General features: G+C 41.8%; 1 protein-coding gene across 2 annotated transcripts in view; it reads left to right on the top strand.

Annotated features, from left to right (window-relative positions):
* The window catches only part of LOC129822188 (2-(3-amino-3-carboxypropyl)histidine synthase subunit 1-like), a 108,720-nt gene that overhangs the window by 51,643 nt on the left and 39,320 nt on the right, over positions 1-17,757 (top strand). For both annotated transcript variants that reach the window (XM_055880255.1, XM_055880254.1), the window contains exons 4-6: positions 876-997; positions 11,780-11,934; positions 12,697-12,818. In XM_055880255.1, coding sequence (XP_055736230.1) covers positions 876-997; positions 11,780-11,934; positions 12,697-12,818 — 399 coding nt within the window. The remainder of the gene's footprint in view (positions 1-875; positions 998-11,779; positions 11,935-12,696; positions 12,819-17,757) is intronic.

The following is a 17,757-nucleotide window of genomic DNA, read 5'->3' as shown; positions in this document are numbered from 1 at the left end:
TGGTGACATGGTGAGAATGGGGATTGATCTACTTCACTTGTCCCAGTCAGAGACAGCCAGTACATGGTGACATGGTGAGAATGGGGATTGATCTACTTCACTTGTCCCAGTCAGAGACAGCCAGTACATGGTGACATGCTGAGACTGGGGATTGATCTACTTCACTTGTCCCAGTCAGAGACAGCCAGTACATGGTAACATGGTGAGAATGGGGATTGATCTACTTCACTTGTCCCAGTCAGAGACAGCCAGTACATGGTAACATGGTGAGAATGGGGATTGATCTACTTCACTTGTCCCAGTCAGAGACAGCCAGTACATGGTAACATGGTGAGAATGGGGATTGATCTACTTCACTTGTCCCAGTCAGAGACAGCCAGTACATGGTAACATGGTGAGAATGGGGATTGATCTACTTGACTTGTCCCAGTCAGAGACAGCCAGTACATGGTAACATGGTGAGAATGGGGATTGATCTACTTCACTTGTCCCAGTCAGAGACAGCCAGTACATGGTAACATGGTGAGAATGGGGATTGATCTACTTGACTTGTCCCAGTCAGAGACAGCCAGTACATGGTAACATGGTGAGAATGGGGATTGATCTACTTGACTTGTCCCAGTCAGAGACAGCCAGTACATGGTAACATGGTGAGAATGGGGATTGATCCTGCTGACTCTATCAAGATGCCACTGTGCTCGGAGCCAGGTTGGGTATCGATCGCCATGGTAAGAGGGGAGGTCAGTGGGGCTAATAGACTGAGCTGATTGGAGATTGTGTGTGCGTGGTTGTCCAATGACAGGGGGATAGTTCAATTTGTGTTCATGTGCGGTCAGAGGACTGGTTTTGGTCATGTGTGTGTGTGTGTGTCCCAGGTTCACAGAGGCAGACACCATTGTGATGGGTGATGTGACGTACGGAGCCTGCTGCGTGGACGACTTCACGGCCCGCGCCTTGGGGGCCGACTTCATGGTGCACTACGGCCACAGCTGCCTCAGTGAGTCACACACGCACAAAAAGACTCACATACACGACTCAGACATGACGCAGGTAATCATTAGTAATCGAATCACATCCCTAAAACATGTAAATACACACACACACACATATCAGGGTTTTTGTTAGTCGGCTTTTGGCACCATTCAAAAGTTTGGGGTCACTTAGAAATGTCCTTGTTTTTTAAAGAAAAGCACATTTTTTGTCCATTTAAAATAACATCAAATTGATCAGAAATACGGTGTAGACATTGTTAATGTTGTAAATGACTATTGTAGCATGTATATACATAGGCATACAGAGGCCCATTATCAACAACCATCACTCCTGTGTTCCAATGGCACGTTGTGTTAGCTAATCCAAGTTTATAATTTTAAAAGGTTAATTGATCATTACAAAACCCTTTTGTTATTATGTTAGCACAGCTGAAAACTGTTGTGCTGATTTAAAGAAGCAATAAAACCGGCCTTTAGACTAGTTGAGTTTCTGGAGCATCAGCAATTGTGGGTTTGATTACAGGCTCAAAATGGCCAGAAACAAAGATCTTTCTTCTGAATCTCATCAGTCTATTCTTGTTCTGAGAAATGAAGGCTATTCCATGCAAGAAATTGCCAAAAACCTGAAGCTCTCGTACAATGCCTTCACAGAAAAGCGCAAACTGGCCCTAACCAGAATAGAATGAGTGGGAGGCCCCGGTGCACAACTGAGCAAGAGGACAAGTACATTAGAGTGTCTAGTTTGAGAAACAGACGCCTCACAAGTCCATAACTGGCATCTTCAATAAATAGTACCCGCACAACACCAGTCTCAACGTCAACAGTGAAGAGGCGACTCCGGGATGCTGGCCTTCTAGTTTATTTGTTTTTACCCCTTTTTCTCCCCAATTTCATGATGTCCAATTGGTAGTTAAGGTCTTGTCCCATTTCTGAAACTCCCGTACGGACGGGTGAAGGTTGAGAGCTGTGCGTCCTCTGAAACAACCAATGTGTCTGCAGAAACACCGTACACCTGGCGACTGTGTCAGCGTGCTTGCGCCCGGCCCGCCACGGGAGTCACTACAGCGTGACGGGACAAGGACAACCAGGCCGGCCAAACCCTCCTCTAACCCGGACGACGCTAGGCCAATTGTGCGCCGCCTCATCGGTCTCCCGGTCGCGGCCAGGATCTGTAGTGACGCAGCTAGCACTGCACCGAGTAGCAAATGAAGTTTAATTTGCTACTCCATTACATGAGTTGTATTTTCTGTTAATTACCATCATCTAAATGTTATTTCTGTCAGTCTGAGCACCGGAATAGAAACCCTGACACACACACATACAGCCACACACATACAGCCACACACAACCAAACACACACAACCACACACAACCACACACACACAACCACACAGCACACACAGCACACACACACTCGAGGCATAAGAATGATAGACAGACCCCATGGCCTCCAGCCAGGGTATAAAGCAGCGAGATCAATACCAGCAGCACATACAGACTGTAGGTTTTGTACTACAAGTGCCTGGCAATGGGTAGTACTCAATAGCTCAGTGTGTGTGCTTAGCTGCAGCTTTGTAAGGCCTATCAGGCCTTTAGAGGCTGGACAGCAGCACATTTACTCAGACGATCAATGGAGAACATGCATTAGGGCTGTCCTTTGAAAAGCCTGTGCAGATCTTAAGGACCCTTCATTCTCTGCGCTGCTCTCTGCCTGTCAGCAGCACAATATAACAGGGAATGCTAAATCAATATTTGTGATATCTCCCTGGCAGAACGAGCTGAACAAGGCTCACCTCTCCCAAATACCACATCTGACCATGAGAATATTAATCCAAAACACCAGCCGACCACTCTAACAAACCAACAAGCAAGCGATACACATTCTCTGACCAACCAACAGACACACAACACACACTCACTGTGTTCTGCACTCACATACAAAAGAACATGATGGATAAAAGGCAGCACTAGCCAGTCATAGTGGCTACAAGGCTGAAATGAGACGCCTCTTCTACATTCAGCCCAGCTACAAAATGACTGGATGAATTTCCACTAGTCAAATAGGGTTGGGAATTGCCAGGGACCTCACAATACGATATTATCATGATGCTTACAGTTGAAGTCAGAAGTTTACATACACCTTAGCCAAATACATTTAAACTCAGTTTTTCACAATTCCTGACATATAATCCTAGTAAAGATTCCCTGTCTTAGGTCAGTTAGGATCACCACATTATTTTAAGAATGTGAAATGTCAGAATAATAGTAGAGAGAATTATTTATTTCAGCTTTTATTTATTTCATCACATTCCCAGTGGGTCAGAAGATTACATACACTCAATTAGTATTTGGTAGCATTGCCTTTAAATTGTTTCACTTGGGTCAAACATTTCAGGTAGCCTTCCACAAGCTTCCCACAATAAGTTGGGTGAATTTTGGCCCATTCCTCCTGACAGAGCTGGTGTGACAGAGTCAGGTTTGTAGGCCTCCTTGCTCGCACACACCTTTTCAGTTCTGCCCACAAATTTTCCATTGGATTGAGGTCAGGGCTTTGTGATGGCCACTCCAATACCTTGACTTTGTTGTCCTTAAGCCATTTTGCCACAATTTTGGAAGCATGCTTGGGGTCATTGTCCATTTGGAAGACCCATTTGCGACCAAGATTTAACATCCCGACTGATGTCTTGAAATGTTACTTCAATATATCCACTTAATTTTCCTCCCTCGTGATGCCATCTATTTTGTGAAGTGCACCAGTCCCTCCTGCAGCAAAGCACCCCCACAACTTGATGCTGCCACCCCCATGCTTCACGGTTGGGATGGTATTCTTCGGCTTGCAAGCATCCCCCTTTTTCCTCCAAACATAACAATGTTCATTATGGTCAAACAGTTCTATTTTTGTTTCATCAGACCAGAGGACATTTCCCCGAAGAAGTACGAGCTTTGTCCCCATGTGCAGTTGCAAACCTCAGTCTGGCTTTTTTATGGCGGTTTTGGAGCAGAGGCTTCTTAGTTGCTGAGTGGCCTTTCAGGTTATGTCAATATAGGACTCGTTTTACTGTGGATATAGATACTTTTGTACCTGTTTCCTCCAGCATCTCCACAAGGTCCTTTGCTGTTGTTCTGGGATTGGTTTGCACTTTTCGCACCAAAGTACGTTCATCTCTAGAAGACAGAATGCGTCTCCTTCCTGTGCGGTATGATGGCTGCGTGGTCCCATGGTGTTTATACTTGCGTACTATTGTTTGTACAGATGAACGTGGTACCTTCAGGCGTTTGGAAATTGTTCCCAAGGATGAACTAGACTTGTGGAGGTCAACAGTTTGTTTTTTAAGGTCTTGGCTGATTTTTTTATTTTTATTTCCCCGTGGTGTCAAGCAAAGAGGCACTGAGTTTGAAGGTAGGCCTTGAAATACATCCACAGGTACACCTCCTATTGACTCAAATGATGTCAATTAGCCTATCAGAAGCTTCTAAAGCCATGACATCATTTTCTGGAATGTTCCAAGCTGTTTAAAGGCACAGTCAACTAAGTGTATGTAAACTTCTAATCCCTGGAATTGTGATACAGTGAATTATAAGTGAAATAATCTGTCTGTAAACAATTGATGGAAAAATGAATTGTCATGCAGAAAGTAGATGTCCTAACCGACTTGCCAAAACTATAGTTTGTTAACAAGAAATTTGTCGAATGGTTTAAAAATGAGTTTTAATGACTCCAACCTAAGTCTATGTAAACTTCCGACTTCAACTGTAGGTGCCAATACAATATGTATTGTGATTCGATTCTGTGATTTTATTGCGATTCGATGTTCCAAACATACACTGCTCAAAAAAATAAAGGGAACACTTAAACAACACAATGTAACTCCAAGTCAATCACACTTCTGTGAAATCAAACTGTCCACTTAGGAAGCAACACTGATTGACAATAAGTTTCACATGCTGTTGTGCAAATGGAATAGACAAAAGGTGGAAATTATAGGCAATTAGCAAGACACCCCCAAAAAGGAGTGATTCTGCAGGTGGTGACCACAGACCACTTCTCAGTTCCTATGCTTCCTGGCTGATGTTTTGGTCACTTTTGAATGCTGGCGGTGCTCTCACTCTAGTGGTAGCATGAGACTGAGTCTTCAACCCACACAAGTGGCTCAGGTAGTGCAGTTCATCCAGGATGTCACATCAATGCGAGCTGTGGCAAGAAGGTTTGCTGTGTCTGTCAGCGTAGTGTCCAGAGCATGGAGGCGCTACCAGGAGACAGGCCAGTACATCAGGAGATGTGGAGGAGGCCGTAGGAGGGCAACAACCCAGCAGCAGGACCGCTACCTCCGCCTTTGTGCAAGGAGGTGCACTGCCAGCGCCCTGCAAAATGACCTCCAGCAGGCCACAAATGTGCCAATAAAGCCCCTTGAATTGAAAGTGAAGAGAGAGAGAGTGAAGAGAGAGAGAGTGAAGAGAGAGAGAGTGAAGAGAGAGAGAGTGAAGAGAGAGAGAGTGAAGAGAGAGAGAGTGAAGAGAGAGAGAGTGAAGAGAGAGAGAGTGAAGAGAGAGAGAGTGAAGAGAGAGAGAGTGAAGAGAGAGAGAGTGAAGAGAGAGAGAGTGAAGAGAGAGAGAGTGAAGAGAGAGAGAGTGAAAGAGAGAGAGAGAGAGAGAGAGAGTCTTTAATCTCCTGCAGGTGTCTGACACAGTTGTGTTGCTGATGAAGCCTCAACACTTCCACTACATGTGATGCTGTCAGTCAACAACCGCTACAAAGACCTCCTCCACTCCTCACAGAGCAGAGAGAACCCATAGTGTCCGCCATGGTTGGATCAATTCTATTACAATTCAGCCAGTTCAGGGAGGACTCCAAAATACTCATTGATAATGATTTGCCATTTACATCCTTGGAATTTGAATTTATACCATTGTGTTTCAAGTTCAGGTTCTTATGTGTGATTAATACATACTGTGCCCTCAGAAAGTATTTATACGCATTGACTTACAGTATTCCACATGTTGTTGTGTTACAGCCTGTGTTCTCACCCATTTACATGCAATACCCCATAATGACAAAGTGAAAACATGTTTTGTTTTTTTATGTTTGTAAATTTATTGAAAATGAAATGCAGAAATAAATAATTTACATAAGTATTCACACCCCTGAGTCAATACATATTAGAATCACCTTTTGCAGCTATTACAGACGCAATTCTTTCTGGGAAAGTCTCTAAGAGCTTTGCACACCTGGATTGTACAATATTTGCACATTATTCTTTTGAAAATTCTTCAAGCTCTGTTAAGTTGGTTGTTGATCATTGCTAGACAGCCATTTAAGTCTTGCAAAATATTTTAAATCCAATTTACATTTACATACATTTATTTTGTGCATTTGGAAAGTATTCAGACCCTTGACTTTTTCTACTTTGTTACGTTACAGCCTTATTCTAAAATTGTTTATTTAAAAAAAATCCTCATCAATCTACACACAATACCCCATGATGACAAAGCAAAACAGCTTTGTAGAAGAAAAAAAAAATGAAAATATCCCAAATATCACTGCCACCACCATGCTTCACCATAGGGGCGGTGCCAGGTTTCAGCCAGACGTGACGTTTGGCATTCAGGCCAAAGAGTTCAATCTTGGGTTCAGCAGACCAGAGAATCTTGTTCCTCATGGTCTGAGGAAGTGAGGTAGATAATATACAAAAGTGAAATAAACAATACAAATTAACAGTAAACATTACACATAAAGAAGTTTCAAAACAATAAAGACATTACAAATGTCATTATATACTCTCTCTATCTCTCTCTATTGAGTGTTTGAATGAGTGAGAACGAAGTGAGGGAGTGATTGAAATTAAATAAAGTGAGAAACAGAGTGAGTTGAGGCTGTCTCATTGGCAGTGCTTTTAATTGCAGTGACTGCAGTGCACTCAAATAGCCGTACTAATGTGATCAGAGAATGGATCGATCCCACTCTGCTGTGCCCTTTGTTTTTGGGAGCACCTGTAAACAAGCAGCAGCTGTATGCCTATGTCTCTGTCTGAATAGCTGTCTGCTCTGCTCTGCTCTCTCTGCTCTGCTCTCTCTGCTCTCTCTGCTCTGCACTCTCTGCTCTGCACTCTCTGCCCTGCTCTCTGCTCTGCACTCTCTGCTCTATGCACTGCTCTCTGCTTTGCTCTCTCTGCTCTGCACTCTCTGCTCTGCTCTATGCACTGCTCTCTGCTTTGCTCTCTCTGCTCTGCGCTCTGCTCTGCTCTGCACTCTCTACTCTGCTCTCTGCTCTTCTCTCTGCTTTGCTCTCTGCTCTGCACTCTGCTCTGCACTCTGCTCTTCTCTCTGCTCTTCTCTGCTCTCTGCTCTTCTCTGCTCTCTGCTTTCCTCTCTCTGCTCTGCACTCTGCTCTGCACTCTGCTCTCTGCTTTCTCTCTCTGCTCTGCTCTCTGCTTTGCTCTCTCTGCTCTGCTCTCTGCTCTGCTCTCTGCTTTGCTCTCTCTGCTCCGCTCTCTGCTTTTCTCTCTCTGCTCTGCTCTCTGCTTTTCTCGCTCTGCACTGCTCTCTGCTCTGCTCTCTGCTCTGCCTGCAGACGTGGGAACTTTACTTCACTCAGTGTTCCCTTAGTGGCTTGACACCCACCACAATAGCTGTGAGAAGTGTGTCCCTATAACATCTCCTCACCCCAGCCGCCAGGTATTCTCCGTCTGTCTGCCTGTCTGTCTGCCTGTCTTCCTTCCTTCATGCCTAGCTAAGGAAGTGGAATCTTTACTCTTTGTCTGTCCCCAGTCCCGCAACGCTCCCCATTCCAACCGCCTGGTATTTTTAACTTCTCTGTCTCCCACGTAGGCCTGTTTCTTACTATCCATCGTAGGCCTGTTTCTTACTATCCATCGCTCTACCTCTCTGTCCTTCATTCCTGATACTCCAATCCATTCATCACTCCTGGTGCCTTCCAAATCCTCTCTTTCCCTTTCCCCTCCTTCTCTTTTTTAATATATACATTACCTCTCCCTATCCCGCCCAAAATGGAATGGCAATGTGTTGTCTTCCTGCCCACTTCTATAGCTAACTAGACTGGGAATTGCCAGGGACCTCAGGATACGGTATTATCACGATACTTAGGTGCCAATACGATATGTATTGTGATTCTCATGATTCTATGTATTGCGATTCGATGTTACTACGATTTGATTTTCCAAACATATTTCTCACTATACACTGAGTGTACAAACATTAGGAACACCTGCTCTTTCCATGACAGACTGACCAGGTGAATCCAGGTGAAAGCCAGGATCCTTTATTGATGTCACTTGTTAAATCCACTTCAATCAGTGTAGATGAAGAGGAGGAGACCGGTTAAAGAAGAATTTTTAAGCCTTGAGACAATTGAGACATGGATTGTGTAAGTGTGTCATTCAGAGGGTGAATGGGCAAGACAAAAGTGCCTTGAATGAAGTATGGTAGTAGGTGCCAGGCGCACCGGTTTGTGTCAAGAACTGCAAAGCTGCTGGGTTTTTCCACCCTCAACATTTTCCTGTGTGCATCTCTGTTATTATCTATGCACAGTCACTCTAATAACTCTACTTACATGTACATATTACCTCGACTAACCGGTGCCCCCACACATTGACTCTGTACCGGTACTCCTTGTATATAGCCTCGCTATTGATATTGTACTGCTGCTCTTTAATTACTTGTTACTTTTATTTCTTATTCTTATATTTTATAGTTATTTTAAACTGCAATGTTGGTTAAGGGCTTGTAAGTAAGCATTTCACTGTAAGGTCTACTACATCTGTTGTATTCGGCGCATGTGACAAAATAACATTTGATTTGAATGGTCCACCACCCAAAGACATCCTGCCAACTTGACACAGCTGTGGGAAGCATTGGACTCAACATGGGCCAGGATCCCTGTGAAACACTTTCGACACCTTGTGGAGTCCAGCCCCGACGAATTGAGGCTGTTCTGAGGGCAAAAGGGAGGGTGCAACTCAATATTAGAAGGCTGTTCCTAATGTTTTGTACACTCAGTGTATGTCCGCTGCAGGGAGACGAGAGAGCATACGAGAGAGCATGAGAGAGTTCGTTTTTATCAGTCATGGGAAAAAAGTGACGAAAACATGTTGGCTCACTATTTAAAAAAACAAGATATAGGATGAAAAATAACGGTGTTTTAGCGCTGGAATAACCAATTAGCGCAACATAGCAATTGTTTTATTTATTTAAAAAAATGATATGATTCGGTACTTGGAGTCAGTGTCGCTATAGTATTGCCTAAGATAATGTAACTATAAATGTTTTCCCCCATCATCAATAGCCATTCTCTCCTCTTTGTTTCTGATCTGATAGATAGAAGCAGAAATAATCTACTTGGGACTATCCAAATAAAGTGTTAGTCTCCTACCATCCCTCTCTCTCTCTTCCTCTCCCTGTCACGCCTTCTCCGCTTTATCTCTTATTCATACGTCTGTGGCATGAAATCAGCTACATTACAAATGTTTAAACATTGACATGAAAATGGCCCATTTGCTTAATCACAGCATGAATGTCCTTTGTGTAAATTGCATGTAACACAAGAGGAAGTGTAATTACCATGATCAAAACCAAAGATAATGCTTCTCTCTTTATCCCTGCCCTTATACCCCATTTCCCTCAGCACTCTCCCCCACTCCCTCCCTCCATACCTCTCTCTCCCACTCAATCCCTCTCTCCCACTCCATCCCTCTCTCCCACTCCATCCCTCCATCACTCTCTCCCACTCCCCCCTGTCCCTAAGTCTCTGGCTCTCCTAAGCCCAGGCGGGCGCATCGTAAATGGCCTGTGAAATTAATAATATTAATAGTAATTGCATGTGTCCCTCTCCTTCCCTAAATAATTGAGGTATTTGCATCAGTGCCCAACATCGTGTGTGTGTGTGTGTGCCGGCTCAATCACGTGGAAAGGGTTTCAGCTCTATTCTAAAAGTGGGTGTGTGCTGTGTGTGCAGATTTGTGACTGTAGTTTAATGCTATGCTTTTGAGGAGTACTCCATGTCTGTGGTATTAAACTAAATGAACATACTTTTGTATATATAGTGTATGTGGACACCCCTTCAAATTAGTGTATTCGGCTATCAATGTCGGAGGGGCATTGACTAAATACAGTAGAATAGAATACAGTATGTACATATGAGTAAAGCAGTATGTCAACATTATTAAAGTGGCCAGTGTTCCATTATTAAAGTGACCAGTGATTCCATGTCTATGGCGATCGTCTGTGGCCCTATTGGGGCAGTAAGCAAATTGGAGTGGGTCAAGGGTGGAGGTGGAGGTAAGGTGAAGGTGATATGATCCTTGACTAGTCTCTCAAAGCACTTCATGATGACGGAAGTAACACTATGGGGCGATAGTCATTTAGTTCAGTTACCATTGCTTTTTGGGGTTTAGGAACAATGGTGGACATCTTGAACAAGTGGGGAAAGCAGACTGGGATAGGGAGAGATTGTATATGTCCGCAAACATTTCTTGCCAGCTTGACTGTGCATGCTCTGAGGACGCGGCCAGGGATGCCGTCTGGGCGGTAGCCTTGCGAGGGTTAACATGCTTAAATGTTTTGTTCATGTTGACCATGTGGAACGAGAGCCCACAGTCCTTGGGAGCGGGCCGTGTCGGTGGCACTGTGTTATCCTCAAAGTGGGTGTCCGCGACGTGACTGGTTTTCCTTTTGTAATCCGTGATTGTCTGTAGACCCTGCCATATAGTGGAAACGTCTAGGAGCAACAACGGCTCAGCCGCGAAGTGGTAGGCCAAACAAGCTCACAGAACAGGACCGCTGAAGCGCGTAGCGTATAAAAATAATCTGTACTCTGTTGCAACACTCACTACCGAGTTCCAAACTGCCTCTGGAAGCAACGGCAGCACAACAACTGTTCGTCTGGAGCTTCATGAAATGGGTTTCTATGGCGGAGCAGCCGCACACAAGCCTAAGATCACAATGCCGAGCGTCGGCTGGAGTGGTGTAAAGCTCGCCGTCATTGTACTCTGGAGCAGTGGAAATGCGTTCTCTGGAGTGATGAATCACGATTCACCATCTGGCAGTCTGACGGACAAATCTGGGTTTGGCGGATGCAAGGAGAACGCTACTTACACCGAATGCATAGTGCCAACTGTAGTGTTCGGTGGAGGAGGGATAATGGTCCTTTGGCCCTTTGTTCCAGTGAAGGGAAATCTTAACCCCAAACTTTGTGGCTACATTTTAGGAAAGGCCTTTTCCTGTTTAAGCATGACAATGCCCCTGTGCACAAAGCGAGGTCTACACAGAAATGGTTTATAAAGATCGTTGTGAATGAACTTGACTGGCCTTGACAGAGCCCTGACCTCAACCCCATAGAAATCTTTGGGATGAATTGGAACGCCGAATGCGTGCCAGACCTAATCGCCAACTAATGCTCTTCTGGCTGACTGGAAGCAAGTCCCAAAAGCAATGTTCCGACATCTAGTGGAAAGCCTTCCCAGAAGAGTGGAGGTTGTTATAGCAGCAATGTTCCGACATCTAGTGGAAAGGCTTCCCAGAAGAGTGGAGGTTGTTATAGCAGCAATGTTCCTACATCTAGTGGAAAGCCTTCCCAGAAGAGTGGAGGTTGTTGTAGCAGCAATGTTCCTACATCTAGTGGAAAGCCTTCCCAGAAGAGTGGAGGTTGTTGTAGCAGCACAGACCAACTCCATCTTAATACCCATGATTTTGGAATGAGATGTTCAATGAGCACATACTTTAGGTCTTGTCGTGTGTTAAATTATTAATCCTTACCTGTCTTTGTCTCCCTGCAGTCCCTATAGACTCCACAGCAGGCATTAAGATGCTGTATGTGTTTGTGGATATCCAGATGGACAACGCACACTTTCTGGACACGGTCAAGTTCAACTTCCCCCCTGGACACTCTCTGGCACTCGTCAGCACTATCCAGTTTGTGGCTGCACTGCAGGTATGTGTGTGTGTACGTGCATCTTTGGTGTGTGGAGGACTGTATGTGCATCTAACCCTATGTGTACATGTACAGTTTAAGCCTAGCCTACATGCTGCATACATAGAAGAGCTCTGCGCCTGTGTGAGCCAACCTCCTGCCTGCCTCTTGAAGTTCAGTTCAAGTGTGGGTTTGAAAACCCAGCTGCAGTTATTTTGGACTTGAAAGAAGGAGTGAACTTGTGAAATCTCAGATCATGTATCTGCAGCTCATCTCAGGCCTTTACATAAGCAGTTATAGATTCACAGTAGAGCTAGCTACCTCCTCCGTCTCCTCTCTGCTGCTCTCCTCTCCTCTGTCAGTACATGACCAACACTAGGTCCCTGCTAATGTAACCAGTGTTATTGATACATTCTGACATGCTGATGTGTGTGTCATGTTTTTGTTGTGTGTTGGGGCGGTTTGGGTGTGTGTGTGTCATATTTAGTTTTTTGTTTGGGCAGTTGCTGTGAGTGTGTGTATGCCTCTTGCTCACTGGCTCACAGCTCACGGTGTGTGTAGGTCATCCAACATGGAGTAGAGAGTCATCAGGTCAGCGTCTATGTTCCCTGTTTACCTCCAACTGAAAAGAGCACATTACTCTCCGCCTCCGAGCATGCTGCTGCTTCTTTCTTGCATAAATTGCTGGCACTCGCTCTCAGCGTCTTACTTTGTGTGAAAAGAGAAAAAGTAGATGTTATTTTATATCTATCAATGGTTGTTTGTCTCTTCCCCTCCCCCCAGGCGGTGAGTGCAGCTCTGAGGCCAGAGTATGAGGTGGTGGTTCCCCAGTGTCGACCCCTGTCCCCTGGAGAGATCCTAGGGTGCACCTCCCCCCGCCTCGACCGAAACGTCAACTCCATCATGTGAGTGACTCAGCCTTTATCATTGTAAACCCATCCTATTCTCAGCCTCTGTCAGACCTACCTTAGACAGTCAGACTGTCAGACCTACCTTAGACAGTCAGACTGTCAGACCTACCTTAGACAGTCAGACTGTCAGACCTACCTTAGACAGTCAGACTGTCAGACCTACCTTAGACAGTCAGACTGTCAGACCTACCTTAGACAGTCAGACTGTCAGACCTACCTTAGACAGTCAGACTGTCAGACCTACCTTAGACAGTCAGACTGTCAGACCTACCTTAGACAGTCAGACTGTCAGACCTACCTTAGACAGTCAGACTGTCAGACCTACCTTAGACAGTCAGACTGTCAGACCTACCTTAGACAGTCAGACCTACCTTACTGTCAGACTGTCAGACTTACCTTAGACAGTCAGACTGTCAGACCTACCTTACACTGTCAGGCCTACCTTACACTGTCAGACTGTCAGACCTCCAGTATATTACACAGGTTCTGTCATACAGTACCTTCCCACCCAACACTTCCCCAGACATTGTTAAACATACCTTCCCCATCCTCGCTCCCTGACTCTGTCATCTACCTGCTAGTGTTGCCACGATACCAGATTTTTTACTTTGATACCAGGTTTAGTATCATGATACCGAAACGGTACTTAATACCAAAACAATACTTGATACCAAAACAATACTTGATACCAAAACAATACTTGATACCAAAACAATACTTGATACCAAAACAAATACCAAAACAATACTAGATGCCAAAACAATACTTGATACCAAAACAATACTTGATACCAAAACAATACTTGATACCAAAACAATACTTGATACCAAAACAATACTTGATACCAAAACGATACTTGATACCAAAACAATACTTGATACCAAAACAAATACCAAAACAATACTAGATGCCAAAACAATACTTGATACAAAACAATACTTGATACCAAAACAATACTTGATACCAAAACAATACTTGATACCAAAACAAATACCAAAACAATACTTGATGCCAAAACAATACTTGATGCCAAAACAATACTTGATACCAAAACAATACTTGATACCAAAACAATACTTGATACCAAAACACTACTTGATACCAAAACAAATACCAAAACAATACAAGATGCCAAAACAATACTTGATACCAAAACAAATACCAAAACAATACTTGATACCAAAACAAATACCAAAACAATACTAGATGCCAAAACAAATACCAAAACAATACTTGATACCAAAACAAATACTTGATACCAAAACAATACTTAATACCAAAACAATACTAGATGCCAAAACAATACTAGATGCCAAAATAATACTAGATGCCAAAACAATACTTGATACCAAAACAATACTTGATACCAAAACAAATACCAAAACAATACTAGATGCCAAAACAATACTTGATACCAAAACAATACTTGATACCAAAACAATACTTGATACCAAAACAAATACCAAAACAATACTAGATGCCAAAACAATACTTGATACCAAAACAATACTTGATACCAAAACAATACTTGGAACCAAAACAATACTTGATACCAAAACAAATACCAAAACAATACTTGATACCAAAACAAATACTTGATACCAAAACAATACTGGATGCCAAAACAATACTGGATGCCAAAACAATACTTGATACCAAAACAATACTTGATACCAAAACAAATACCAAAACAATACTAGATGCCAAAACAATACTTGATGCCAAAACAATACTTGATACCAAAACAATACTTGATACCAAAACAATACTTGATACCAAAACAATACTTGATACCAAAACAATACTTGATACCAAAACAAATACTTGATACCAAAACAATACTAGATGCCAAAACAATACTAGATGCCAAAACAATACTAGATGCCAAAACAATACTTGATACCAAAACAAATACCAAAACAATACTAGATGCCAAAACAATACTAGATGCCAAAACAATACTTGATACCAAAACAATACCAGATGCCAAAACAATACCAGATGCCAAAACAATACCAGATGCCAAAACAATACTAGATGCCAAAACAATACTAGATGCCAAAACAATACTAGATGCCAAAACAATACTAGATGCCAAAACAATACTAGATGCCAAAACAATACTTGATACCAAAACAAATACCAAAACAATACTTGATACCAAAACAAATGCCAAAACAATACTTGATAGCAAAACAAATGCCAAAACAATACTTGATAGCAAAACAAATACCAAAACAATACTTGATACCAAAACAAATACTTGATACCAAAACAATACTTAATACCAAAACAATACTAGATGCCAAAACAATACTAGATGCCAAAATAATACTAGATGCCAAAACAATACTTGATACCAAAACAATACTTGATACCAAAACAAATACCAAAACAATACTAGATGCCAAAACAATACTTGATACCAAAACAATACTTGATACCAAAACAATACTTGATACCAAAACAAATACCAAAACAATACTAGATGCCAAAACAATACTTGATACCAAAACAATACTTGATACCAAAACAATACTTGATACCAAAACAAATACCAAAACAATACTAGATGCCAAAACAATACTTGATACCAAAACAATACTTGGAACCAAAACAATACTTGATACCAAAACAAATACCAAAACAATACTTGATACCAAAACAAATACTTGATACCAAAACAATACTGGATGCCAAAACAATACTGGATGCCAAAACAATACTGGATGCCAAAACAATACTGGATGCCAAAACAATACTTGATGCCAAAACAATACTTGATACCAAAACAATACTTGATACCAAAACAAATACCAAAACAATACTAGATGCCAAAACAATATTTGATGCCAAAACAATACTTGATGCCAAAACAATACTTGATGCCAAAACAATACTTGATACCAAAACAATACTTGATACCAAAACAATACTTGATACCAAAACAATACTTGATACCAAAACAAATACTTGATACCAAAACAATACTAGATGCCAAAACAATACTAGATGCCAAAACAATACTTGATACCAAAACAATACTTGATACCAAAACAAATACCAAAACAATACTAGATGCCAAAACAATACTTGATACCAAAACAATACTTGATACCAAAACAATACCAGATGCCAAAACAATACCAGATGCCAAAACAATACCAGATGCCAAAACAATACCAGATGCCAAAACAATACTAGATGCCAAAACAATACTAGATGCCAAAACAATACTAGATGCCAAAACAATACTAGATGCCAAAACAATACTAGATGCCAAAACAATACTAGATGCCAAAACAATACTTGATACCAAAACAAATACCAAAACAATACCAGATGCCAAAACAATACCAGATGCCAAAACAATACCAGATGCCAAAACAATACCAGATGCCAAAACAATACCAGAGGCCAAAACAATACTAGATGCCAAAACAATACTAGATGCCAAAACAATACCACTGCAAAAAAAGAAAGCTAAAGTCACGGAATAAACACTGGGCTTTATTTATTTAAACGTTAAACAATATGTTGAACTAATAAAATAACAAATAGAAATATCTTCTATTCTATGGTACATTTCTTTCTAAAATACTACACCAGATTAAGTAACAGGTGAATACCTTCATTGTTCATTATGCAAAACCACATCGGAGACTATATAATTGTACAATTACATGTAAACTGTTTTAAAATGTAATTTGATACGTATCAGGGATAATTTGCTCATCTTTGGACATAATATTGGATTCATTAGACGTTTGATTCATTATTCATTACAGCTAAATAATGTAATGTATTAAATAAATAGTTTTAGTTCCAAAACGACATAAAAATACATTGAAGTTCATTTCTAAGGCCTCTACAATGCCATCAGAAAGTATTCAGACCCCTTGACCTTTTTCACATTTTGTTACGTTACAGCTTTATTCTAAAATTGATCAATTGGAGAACGTTGTTTTTGTATGTCTTTTGGAACTAAACCTACCTTGCACTGCTTTGTAACACCTTTTGCTTAGTTGTTTCGGTGGTCTGGCCCTCATCTGCTCTGTAATCAAAGATGACTTTCTAATTGTAATTCGTTACATTTACTAGTTAAGAAACACACCTGTCTATATAAGGTCCCACAGTTGAAAGTGCATGTCAGAGCAAAAACCAAGCCATGAGGTCCAAGGATATGTCCGTGGAGCTCCGAGACAGGATTGTGTCGATGCACTGTTTCTAAAAACCTGTTTTGGCTTTGTCATTATGGGGTATTGTGTGTAGATTGATGAGGGGAGAAAAAGTAAGTCCTTTTAGAATAAGGCTGTAATTTAACAAAATGTGAAAAAAGTCAAGGAGTCTGAATACTTTCCGAATGCACGGTATTTTTTGTTGGTGACACTTTGATATCTCGATAATTTGCAGCTGTTTAAGTCTGTCAACATTTTAATTAGATTGAGCAATACAAGCCCCACTCGTGGATATAACTCGTCTTAGACAGTATGGAGTACAATACCACAGAGATGTTTACAAGAGAGGAACTCCATCAATCATTTATTCTATTGGCTGGGAACCGCACTATATGCAGCTGTTGCAAGAGCACATTTTTCACTGGCTGTCCACTGATCACAAAAACAACGATTTATGGTCAATTTAAACTTCTTCAACCATTATTGGGTTAAATACACATATACATTTGTGAACAGCCATTTACAAAAATCACAATCTGTAATAGCTAAGAGAGCAGCAGTGTGATTCTTATCAATGCCCTATGTAGATAACGTAACAACAATTAGTGAATGTCCCGTATCGCCCGTAGGCTACACCACTGCTGTCGTCCTTCCCTCCAAGCGTTTATTCAAGCTGGATAATCTTTGGATGAAGACAGCAGTCGAACCATTGGAAGACACATCTTGGACTGTAGCCTACAAAAGCCTATTCCTGC

This window comes from Salvelinus fontinalis, chromosome 24 (genome assembly GCF_029448725.1).
Source record: "Salvelinus fontinalis isolate EN_2023a chromosome 24, ASM2944872v1, whole genome shotgun sequence".
NCBI classification, from domain to species: Eukaryota; Metazoa; Chordata; class Actinopteri; order Salmoniformes; family Salmonidae; genus Salvelinus; species Salvelinus fontinalis.
The sequence above is the reverse complement of the archived record's forward strand: the minus strand, read 5'-3'. Positions and strand labels throughout refer to the sequence as shown.